The sequence below is a fragment of the Haliotis rufescens genome, unplaced genomic scaffold (genome assembly GCF_023055435.1).
Source record: "Haliotis rufescens isolate VD_foot unplaced genomic scaffold, xgHalRufe1.0.p SCAF_14, whole genome shotgun sequence".
Taxonomy (NCBI): Eukaryota; Metazoa; Mollusca; class Gastropoda; order Lepetellida; family Haliotidae; genus Haliotis; species Haliotis rufescens.
Window position 1 is genome coordinate 10,528,424 of NW_025963824.1, and position 12,470 is coordinate 10,540,893.

Genomic DNA, 12,470 nt, shown 5'->3' on the forward strand with positions numbered 1-12,470 from the left:
CTCCGCACAACAAGTACATTATTCTCAATGGTCAGTCAAAGATATCAGACCAAAGTGAGTGGGTAAATGTCATATAACGCCTCAGTCAGTAATGTGCAAATAACGGCAGTCTATAAATGCTTGGACCGGGCATGCGCAACGAACCAAAGCAGAACGTCTCCAGACCTGACAAACCCACCCTATGGCAAATAGGACGAGACTAAGTTTGGGAAACTAAGCCATATTCAACTGTCCTCCTCCATGCAGAATCCACACCCGCATGTGGGGTACACTCCCACCTATATGTTGGATAAGTCCCTACCTACATGTAGGATAAGTCCCCATCTACTTGTAGGATACAGTCCCCACCTATATGTAGGATACATTCCCCATCTACTTGTAGGATACAGTCCCCACCTATATGTAGGATACATTCCCCACCTATATGTAGGATACATTCCCCACCTTTATGTAGGATACATTCCCCACCTACATGAAGGATACATTCCCCACCTATATGTAGGATACACTCCCCACCTATATGTAGGATACATTCCCCATCTACTTGTAGGATACAGTCCCCACCTATATGTAGGATACATTCCCCACCTATATGTAGGATAAGTCCCCATCTACTTGTAGGGTACACTCCCCACCTATATGTAGGATACATTCCCCACCTACATGAAGGATACATTCCCCACCTATATGTAGGATACACTCCCCACCTATATGTAGGATACATTCCCCATCTACTTGTAGGATACAGTCCCCACCTATATGTAGGATACATTCCCCACCTATATGTAGCATAAGTCCCCATCTACTTGTAGGATACAGTCCCCACCTATATGTAGGATACATTCCCCACCTATATGTAGGATACATTCCCCATCTACTTGTAGGGTACACTCCCCACCTATATGTAGGATACATTCCCCACCTACATGAAGGATACATTCCCCACCTATATGTAGGATACACTCCCCACCTATATGTAGGATACATTCCCCATCAACTTGTAGGATACAGTCCCCACCTATATGTAGGATACATTCCCCACCTATATGTAGGATAAGTCCCCATCTACTTGTAGGATACAGTCCCCACCTATATGTAGGATACATTCCCCACCTATATGTAGGATACATTCCCCATCTACTTGTAGGGTACACTCCCCACCTATATGTAGGATACATTCCCCACCTACATGAAGGATACATTCCCCACCTATATGTAGGATACACTCCCCACCTATATGTAGGATACATTCCCCATCTACTTGTAGGATACAGTCCCCACCTATATGTAGGATACATTCCCCACCTATATGTAGGATACATTCCCCATCAACTTGTAGGATACAGTCCCCACCTATATGTAGGATACAGTCCCCACCTATATGTAGGATACAGTCCCCACCTACATGTAGGATAAGTCCCCATCTACTTGTAGGATACAGTCCCCACCTATATGTAGGATACATTCCCCACCTATATGTAGGATACATTCCCCATCTACTTGTAGGATACAGTCCCCACCTATATGTAGGATACATTCCCCACCTATATGTAGGATAAGTCCCCATCTACTTGTAGGATAAGTTCAACCTACATGTAGGATAAGTTCAACCTACATGTAGGATAAGTCCCCAACTACATGTAGGATAGTCCCCACCTACATGTAGCATAAGTCCAACCTACATGTAGGATAAGTCCCCATCTACTTGAAGGATAAGTCCAACCTACATGTAGGATAAGTTCAACCTTCATGTAGGATAAGTCCCCATCTACATGTAGGATAAGTCCCCATCTACATGTAGGATAAGTCCCCATCTTCATGTAGGATAAGTCCCCATCTACATGTAGGATAAGTTCAACCTACTTGTAGGATAAGTCCCCATCTACTTGTAGGATAAGTCCCCATCTACTTGTAGGATAAGTTCAACCTACATTTAGGATAAGTTCAACCTACATGTAGGATAAGTCCCCAACTACATGTAGGATAAGTCCCCATCTACATGTAGCATAAGTCCAACCTACATGTAGGATAAGTCCCCATCTACAAGTAGGATAAGTCCCCATCTACGTGTAGGATAAGTCCCCATCTACTTGAAGGATAAGTCCCCACCTACATGTAGGATAAGTTCAACCTGCATGTAGGATAAGTCCAACCTACATGTAGGATAAGTCCCCATCTACATGTAGGATAAGTCCTCAACTACATGTAGGATAAGTTCAACCTACATGTAGGATAAGTCCCCATCTACTTGTAGGATAAGTCCCCACCTACATGTAGGATAAGTTCAACCTACATGTAGGATAAGTCCAACCTACATGTAGGATAAGTCCCCATCTACATGTAGGATAAGTCCTCAACTACATGTAGGATAAGTCCAACCTACATGTAGGATAAGTTCAACCTACTTGTAGGATAAGTTCAACCTTCATGTAGGATAAGTTCAACCTACGTGTAGGATAAGTTCAACCTACATTTAGGATAAGTCCAACCTACATGTAGGATAAGTCACCATCTACATGTAAGATAAGTTCAACCTACATGTAGGATAAGTCCAACCTACATGTAGGATACATAGAGATTACTACGCGAGTGTCTATCAGATACCATTGATCTTACAACGAGATGTTTCAAAACCTATAAACGAGCGAGAGCGAGTTAGATACGCTTTGTAACAACGAGTTGTAAGATCAATGGTATCTGACAGGCACGAGTGCAGTATTCTGTACACCCTAAAATCGCACCTTTTTGGCATCGGATCGATGCGTTTTGTATATCCTCATGATCGCAGTGGCGCATTAATACATAACACCAGTGTTATAAGTGACGTTGTTCATGTAGTGCCTACTACTCATAAATAATGTGACCTTACACAAAAAGGTTTCCGCCATGTCAGTGGATTATCAAGGCGACGATGATAATGCAAACAAGACAAAGACAAAGAACACGCTGGATGCCGAATTAAAAGTTTACAACTCAAAGAAATCACCTAATATGTACAACAATGTTTACTTCCGTATGACACTTACCGGTGGCCGACTTTTGCAAAATGGCGTGTACACTGACAACAGTGGAGGATTTTCGTTGTGTAAATGTGTCACGTAAGTAATCAGAAATATTCTGACAATCTGCGTACTGTTATTTGTTTACCATTTCATCCAATGTAACAAAGAGAATTAGTCAGAAATGCAGATAACTACCGTCGTCGTTGTGCGTGATTTAGCGTCAGTCAGGGCGTCACACTTGTACGGTTTCTATTGAATTTACCACATGATTGTAATGCTTATATTTGGAATTCCATTATTAGTGCAACGATACTCTTCCCAAGAATACTCTCAAACGCGTGATTGAGCCAATGCATGCAACAATTAGACGAAAGTACCTCAAAACATGCAACACCTTGTAAAATCTGAATATTTTGCTTTGTTTACGTTTCAGCCAGTTTAGTTTTCCGAGCACAGTATTAGTTTCCACACCTAATTTATTTCGCATGATTTCATCTAGATAATTTGTATTGGTGACAAATTTGTCATTTGTTTCAGGAATTCAGGGATGGATGTATAGCATCTGAGTTTGAAATATTCCTGATCGAATAGGCGTCTCATAACCGGTTATTTTGTAAACACAATCCAATATGGTGGAACGTACACTTCGGCGTTCGTGAATGCGTATTTTCCAAAACATTCTAAACGATTCTAGGCTTATCAGCAACGTTTCAGAATTATTAGTGAGTTCATACCCGTGATCACTAATATGCTATTTTTCTACTTTAATTATTCGAGTAAATATCGAATGCGTGATGTAATTTGAATTTTATTTGACTACGAAGTGAGGGTTGAAGAGGAGGGACATATGTGTCGCTGTGGCATCCAGGGGGTTTACACTCTAAAAAATGATAACGTTGACATAACAGCAGATAATGTAACTGATAATAATAACAAACTCGCAGATTATTATTATTATTATCACTTATTACACGATCATGTGGTTCAACAAGGCGTCGGTGAACATTCGACTGAAGCAGCAGCAACTTATCAGTGACTTAGAATCAGAAAAGTAGTCCGTCATCATCTGACCTCAGGTCATCACCATGGAGTAGCCAATCACGGGCATGGAATTCGATCTCACACATATGTTTGATACCAGTTATCTCAAATGGGTGTCTCACCGACAGGTGTGTAAGAAAGTACCCGCCTAGTTGTAGGATACAGTCCCTACCTACTTTTCGGATACAGTCCCCACCTACAGCAGGATACAGTTCCCACCTACAGCAGGATACAGTCCCCACCTACCTGTAAGATACAGTCACCACCTAGATGTAGGATACAGTCCCTACCCACTTTAAGGATACAGTCCCCACCTACAGCAGGATACAGTCCCCTTCTAGATGTAGGATACAGTCACCATCTAGATGTAGGATACAGTCCCAACCTACATGTAGGATACAGTCCCCACCCACTTTTAGGATACAGTCCCCACCTACAGCAGGATACAGTTCCCACTTACACCAGGATACAGTCCCCTCCTACAGCAGGATACAGTCCCCTTCTGGTTGTAGGATACAGTCACCATCAAGATGTAGGATACAGTCACCATCTACATGCAGGATACAGTCACAACCTACATGTAGGATACAGTCCCCACCTACATGTAGGATACAGTCCCAACCTACTTGTAGGATACAGTCCCCACCTACATGTAGGATAAGTCCAACCTACATGTAGGATAGAGTTCCCTTCTACGTGTCGGATACAGTCCCCACCTAGATGTAGGATTCAGTCACAATCTAGATGTAGGATACAGTCCCACCTACTTGTAGGATACAGTCCCCACCTAGATGTAGGATACAGTCACAATCTAGATGTACGATAGAGTCCCCACCTAGATGTAGGATACAGTCACCAACTATATGTAGGATACAGTCCCCATCTAGATGAAGGATACAGTCCCCGCTTACTTGTAGGATACAGTCCCCACCTAGATGTAGGATACAGTCACAATCTAGATGTAGGATACAGTCCCCACCTAGATATAGGATATAGTCACCATCTAGATGTAGGATACAGTCCCAATCTAGATGTAGGATACAGTCCCCACCTACATGTAGGATACAGTCCCCACATACATGTAGGATACAGTCCCAACTACTTGTAGTATACAGTCCCCACCTACATGTAGGACACAGTCACAATCTAGATGTAGGATACAGTCCCCACCTAGATGTAGGATACAGTCACCAACTATATGTAGGATACAGTCCCCACCTAGATGCAGGATACAGTCCCCGCTTACTTGTAGGATACAGTCCCCACCTAGATGTAGGATACAGTCACAATCTAGATGTAGGATACAGTTCCCACCTAGATGTAGGATACAGTCAGCATCTAGATGTAGGATACAGTCCCAACGTAGATGTAGGATACAGTCCCTACCTACTTCTAGGATACAGACCCCACCTAAATGTTGGAGACAGTCCCAACCTAGATGTAGGATACAGTCCCCATCTACATGTAGGATACAATCCCCACCTTCTTTTAGGATACAGTCCCCACCTAGATGTAGGATACAGTCCCCGCCTACTTGTAGGATACAGTCCCCACCTTCTTTTAGGATACAGTCCCCACCTACAGCAGGATACAATCCCCATGTAGATGTAGGATACAGTCACCATCTAGATGTTGGATACAATCCCAATCTAGATTAAGGATGCAGTCCCCACCTACTTATAGGATACAGTCCCCACCTACTTGTAGGATACAGTCCCCACCTAGATGTAGGCTACAGTCCCCACCTACATGTAGGATACAGTCCCCACCTACTTGTAGGATACAGTCCCCATCTACATGTAGGATACAGTCCCCAACTACATGTAGGATACGGTCCCCACCTACATTTAGGATACAGTCCCCACCTAGTTGTAGGATACAGTCCAAATCTAGATGTAGGATACATTCCCCACCTAGGTGTAGGATACAGTCCGCACCTAAATGTAGGATATAGTCCCCACCTACATGTAGGATACAGTCCCAACCTACATGTAGAATACAGTCCCCACCTTCATGTAGGATACAGTCCCAACCTACATGTAGGATTCAGTCCCCATCTAGATGTAGGATACAGTCCCCACCTAGATGTAGGATACAGTCCCCATCTAGATGTAGGATACAGCCCAAACCTAGATGTAGGATACAGTCCCATCTAGATGTAGGATATAGTCCAAACATAGATGTAGGATACAGTCCCCATCTAGATGTAGGATACAAGTCCCACCAGAATGTAGGATACAATCCCGATCTAGATGTAGTATACAGTCCCCACCTTCTTGCATCCTACGACGCATCCCCAATCTTATTACTAATACTCGTTCAAACAAGTTATCCTTTTCTAATAGATCACGAAACGCAACAAGAGACATGACACAAGGGCTGGAGACATGAGAGCATGGTCTGCGTATTTATTTTGCACATACGACACAGGTCAACTCCCCGTAGTGCTTGTACGGAGGGCAAGGGAGAGAGTCACATCTACTCTCCACAATGTACAGCAGTTGCCCATACGTCTGTCGGTGGCCGCCCTCGGTGGTACCAGGGTCCTTGTCCACGCAGATGTACTCACTGGAGGCCCTGTCGTAAGCACCCCCCATCAGGTAGCCCCAGTACGTCATCTTCCACCCGGGGTAGCACTCGTTCCTCGCCGGAATCATCAGGACTTGAGCCTCAGACTTCATTTGACACACGGCACAGGGGACGTTCTGGTGTTGAACTTTCTTGAAATCAGGAAATGTGTTGGCATCATTATATTCGGCGCCGTGGATGGTTGCCTGGTTTTGGTTTGAAAGAGAGTAGGCTACGTACTGAGGCTGTTTGGGCAAACATAGGATAGTTGCTGCACCAGACTTTGCACTGTAGTAATTTCCACCTGTATATCCTGCAAATGTATCAACGATTGATCGCCAATGGAAAACTTAACACAGGCTGATAGAAAATTAGCCATATCATAAACTCCCTTTATCGTTTGGCTCAGCTGAGTCTTATTGATTAAACAGTTGACTATTTGCAGGAGTAAGTAAGGTTTTACACCATTTGTGCAATTTTCAAGCAATATGAATGATCAAAGTAGCACACATGTGCAAGTTTTAACGATGGAATACTGAAAGGGACATTTTCGTGATCACGACGTTTGTAAATGAGCATAATAGGCCAAAAGTGCGAGAATGTGTGATCGCGAGAATTGGCCAAAATCTCGCGTTCTTGTGATCTCGCATTCTTGACCTTTTTTAAACATAGCCGTTTTTATGTAAAGACCACACCACGACATTTAAACATGACGTAAAATCTCGCAATCAAGCATTCTAGACTTGTAAAATGAGGCCACAAAAACACGAAATCGCTTTCTCGCATTTTCGCGTTTTACACGTTTTCCGTGCGCATGCGTTACATCATAAGGTCAAGGCTCAACCGCACGTTATTGGCCCTGTGGCCATGCTTCTTTTGTGCTCTTCATTTCCAAGTAGCATTTAGCAAAACTATGACTCAGCTTGAAAATACTATTTATAATTTACACAATAAAATGCTGTGTAATAAAAACAAGTCCTATACCGTTAAGATAGTTTCGTGTGTACTTTAAATTAGAACCCCCAACATACTCAATGAAAGCTGACAAAGAAATTGTGTACACTAATGTTCAATGACAGTGAAAACATTCACAGAACAATTTTGACTGTTCGGCTTAAACGAGCTCGTCAGATGTTTTACACGACAACGTATTTGCTTCTTTAGGCCAAAAACAATAATTCATGGAATGTCATCCCCGCCCGCCTGACTACAAAACTCCTTTCTTTACATGACATAGAATTCTCAAACACGCATTATCCATGTAATGCCCAGTAATTGTTCACGGATGCCTTAAATAGTTCGATTAGAAAAAATAAAAAACATCCCGCCTCCATTTAAAAATAACATCAATCAAACTCTAACTATTACTTTATTGTGGCCTTAATACCCACGTGTTAGGCATGCTTATATTGGAAAGGTTCACCAATTTAGGGCCTCCATAGCGCTGAATAAGTGAATGAGTTTGGCTTAAAAACGCTTTGAACAGTATTTATGTTTCAGTTATATCACGGCTTGTCAGCTTGACATTGGATGAAACCAACCATCATAGGTTTCTGACACGTCCAAGGGACACAACTCTACACAGCCAATTGCGACGCCTCTGACGACTGAGCCACCCGTGCTACCGGTTCTAGATGACTCCACAGGCAATTGGCACAGAAGCGCTTGACAACGCAAGGTCGTCAGATCGCGGCATTGAAATATCGCGATCTCGTGATCTCACGTTCTCGTTTTCTCGTGTTCTCGTGGTTTTAAAAATATTAACATATAACTGTATAAACAATTGGCAGAAAAGCACGCTATCACGAGAATGTCCATTACATTATACCATAGATAACAAAGACATAATCATGACCCCATGGTGCAGCCATTTTGCTCCAGGTTAAAGATGATATATTGTGACATTCAAATGAACATTCCCAACAATACTAAACTAACGAGCAAAACCAACTCTACCAAATTCAAATTATTAGAATTTGGATTCGAAAATATATTTCCAAAACATGCAAAAACAGTCGCAAAAATGCTATACACTAGAGTACAATTTGAAATCGTGCTTTTTGGTTATTTAATATCCGTGTAATACTTAATGCACAGCAAAATGCACGTGCTGCATGATCATAGAACACATGTGGGTATGAACCACAATATTGCACAGTAAGTGGTCCAGCAATGGACACGCCAGGTTTATCGGCAGAGCAGAGAGAAAGGGCCATTGAATTACTTCAGTTTTGAGCCAGATAGGACACCGCTGCTGGACACCCTGGGGCACTTGTGCAACAATCACCAGGGTGCTGTCACGACACCCGCAGGCAGGGCACAGAGCCATGCAGACTATGGATCATCACATTTAACGTATATTCTGTTTTGCGTATTATTTGTGCGAGGAAGCACTTCAGCATCAACTGTCCTTTGACATGTTGTCAAAAGCTTCACTGCACTGAGACACACCGGGAAAACACATGTCAACATCGACGTGCAAGGTGCGAACTGTACAACGTTAGCAGAACAGGGACGAGCACGGAGACGGATGTATAATGATTTGGATCGGAATTTGTAAAAAGTAACGGACGGATAACGGTAATCTCACTGAACAATGTAGCATATATATAAATACTGAATGACGTAACGCGACGTCTAACGAACTGTGCAAGACGTCGTGTGTGGCTGTGCCGTAGGGTCAGTGGGGAACATTGCATGACTGTGATCATTTCAATGACATCTATGCAGAGTAAGTTTAGTCTCAATCATATTGTGTTTACTTCAAACTGACAATACGCCCTAATGTCCTTGTTGCCTTCGTAGGTTTCTACCGCCTCCGTCGTCTTGTGGTAGGGCGTCTGTCCGGAGAACGAAAGGTAGGGGATTCGATCCCGGGCAGCGTCATACCAAAAGACGTTAAAATATGGTACACGTTGTCACAATGCCTGGCGCTCTGCATTCAGGGGTTAAAACAAGGACTGGTCGGCTTCAAGCTAGTCGGCTTCGAGCCAGTATACTGTTCAATGCGTCATGGTGTCACACACGCAGCCACACACACACACGTGCATGCACGTCGCTTTATCAGTGCAATAACCTTGAACGCAACGTTAAACCCTATTTCACCTCACATAACCTCTAGGTCCTGTATTTTCGGAGCCATGGCATTATTTCTCTGAATCCGTGCTGTCCATTTGCTTATTGAGAAATTGCAAACGCTACATTTGTAATATCCTTTTGTCGTTTTGGTCAGAGCCGGTATTTAGCTTTGTGTAGTTTCTGTTGCTCGTCAGCTCAATTACAGCCTGAGTAGATGAGCGACGTCGTGTTTGGACACGTCGCCCGTCCCCAGTGAACAAATGTCGCTCCTGAGGCAGCTGAAAAAAGGTGTTAACATCAAACTTTAGTTGCAGTCGTTTCGTTATTTGATCAAGTTAAAACACAGCCTACCTAAAGGCATACCTTCAACATATTATTAAAACACAGCCGACCTAAAGGCATACCTACAACGATATTAAAACACAGCCGACCTAAAGGCATACCTACAACGATATTAAAACACAGCCGACCTAAAGGCATAGCAACAACGATGTTGAAGCACAACCTACCAAGAGACAGATGTTAAAGCAAAGTCTTCCTAAAGGCATACCTACAATGATTTTAAAACGTACTCCATTTAAAGACATAGTGACAATTGTGTTAAAGCACGGTTTACCTGAAGACAAAGCTACAACGGTGTTAAAGCAAAGTTTATCTGATGACATAACTACATGGTGCTAAAAAACAGTCTTCCTTTAAACATAGCTACAACGTTAAAGCAGTCTACACATGTATGAATTCCTCTATTTGAAGGGATTTTCCAGATAATGTCTTCCTCTGAAGTGGCTTACCCGCACTTATCCACATCCGGATCAATCGATACTATTTGTCTTCAGAAAAGTCTTCATTCTTTCAACCAGTGCCCCATTTGCCTGGATCAGTTTCCGGTATGATTCGTATATTGTCGCTGAGCGGTTGCCTTCCGATAAAGCTTTGGAACCTATGAAATGACCATCAATATATGGTTAACCTTTTATGATATGTATAAGTTAGCCTTATGTCTCATCGAATATACATATATTGAACAATATATAGAGACAGTTAGACCTTCTATTTCTACAACAATTGCAGTATAAAAGAATTATTAATTTTAGAAAATAAGACATGTGTACACACCTTGTAGTATGGCAATCCACACAGTGATTGTTAATTGACAACGCGTGTCGGTCCAACGTTGATTAATGAACAATTTGCATACTCATATATGCAAGGGGTCGGCGTATGGTTCTCAGTAGGAAGTGACAACTTGGAGATGATGACTTGCGGAGTATACAGTTTTACTTTATACATGTAGATTTATACATACAGAAAACACTATGTGCCAGGTCAGCACATGGTGGTTGTGGTTGGTGTCTAGGTGCGCTGGAGCACCCAGCCGAACCCTAGCTAGGCTAAGGGTAAGACCTTTCTTTTCTCCTCTTTTTCAATCTCTCTGGACCAAGGCTTATATAGCCAATGTCACCTGACATTTAGTAAGTAATAAAAATAAATGTAAACATTAAATCATCAGTGACATACTTGCACATCATGTTCAGGATGGCATACGGTCGATGTACACAAAAAATGGGGATTAACAAATAGGATTAGCATCTTATAAATAACAGCAATTAAATGTTTCAAGGCATATAGATGTCATGGCTCCAGGGTAATGAGCCTTTGCAATTAAATGTTCTTCAGACAATGGATGTCGTAAATCAGTCGCTATGACAGTTACAAGAAGTGTGAATCTCCCTGTCATGGTACTGCATGCAGTGTTGTATGCCGTGTATTCACACACTGCTGTCATCAAGGCCTATATAAAGGTACGATGTGACCAGGATGTATCGTGTAAAACAACAGCCGCACCTGACACAATGATGATTTTATGGAAATCGTGTTCATCATTCATGTTCTCATAAGTACATGATTGCCTTCACACCTTGTCCGCCATAAAATCTGTGAAAACGTTGTGCACAACACGATAGAGACACAAGGTGCCAAATGTATATTCTGCATATATACTCTAATAAACTGGGGGTGAACAGGAAATATATTTGTTAACAGCAAGTATCAGAACAAAGATGGTATACGAGAACTTTTATACCTGGTAAACATAACACACCCAAAACATCAGCTACTTTGCACTTTCCGTATGCAATAGAGCTATTCACGTGCGTCGGGTGTCATTTCTGATTTTGTCACTTTCAAGGAAGGTCTAATCTACCTGGACCACTATCTTAACGCATGTTCATGGTACAACATGGGTTCATAGTAACACGGGAACATGGCTACTTGGGTACCAGTTAACATAGGTTCAAGGTAATATGGATTCACTGTAACACTGGTACATGGCTACTTGGGTACCAGTTAACATAGGTTCAAGGTAATAGGTGTTCACAGTAACACGGGAACATGGCTACTTGGGTACCAGTTAACAGAGGTTCAGAGTAATATGGATTCACTGTAACAAGGGAACATGGCTACTTGGGTACCAGTTAACAGAGGTGCAGGTTAATATGGATTCACTGTAACACGGGAAAATGGCTACTTGGGTACCAGTTAACAGAGATTCAGGGTAATATGGATTCACTGTAACACGGGAACATGGCTACTTGGGTACCAGTTAACAGAGGTTCAGGGTCATATGGATTCACTGTAACACTGGAACATGGCTACTTTGGTACCAGTTAACATAGGTTCAGGGTCATATGGATTCACAGTAACACGGGAACATGGCTACTTGGGCACCAGTTAACATAGGTTCAGGGTAATATGGATTCACGGTAACATGGGAACATGGCC

General features: G+C 42.4%; 1 protein-coding gene across 1 annotated transcript; it reads right to left on the bottom strand.

Annotated features, from left to right (window-relative positions):
- Positions 1-6,423: 6,423 nt before the first annotated feature.
- LOC124120746 (short-chain collagen C4-like) lies at positions 6,424-10,354 on the bottom strand. The gene is made up of 3 exons (XM_048395414.1): positions 10,306-10,354; positions 9,896-9,967; positions 6,424-6,924 (listed from the first exon to the last, which is right to left on the bottom strand). The coding sequence occupies exons 1-3, from the start codon at positions 10,352-10,354 to the stop codon at positions 6,452-6,454; spliced, it is 594 nt and encodes a 197-aa protein (XP_048251371.1). The 3' UTR covers positions 6,424-6,451.
- Positions 10,355-12,470: the final 2,116 nt, after the last annotated feature.

Bases quoted from the DNA above. Each gene is read 5' to 3' on its own strand.
- LOC124120746 (XM_048395414.1), bottom strand. From the start codon at position 10,354: ATGTCATCAGATAAACTTTGCTTTAACACCGTTGTAGCTTTGTCTTCA. The intron at 9,968-10,305 runs GTAAACCGTGCT...ACCTTTTTTCAG, and splicing joins CGTTGTAGCTTTGTCTTCAG to CTGCCTCAGGAGCGACATTT. The intron at 6,925-9,895 runs GCTGTAATTGAG...ATACATTTGCAG, and splicing joins GACGTCGCTCATCTACTCAG to GATATACAGGTGGAAATTAC.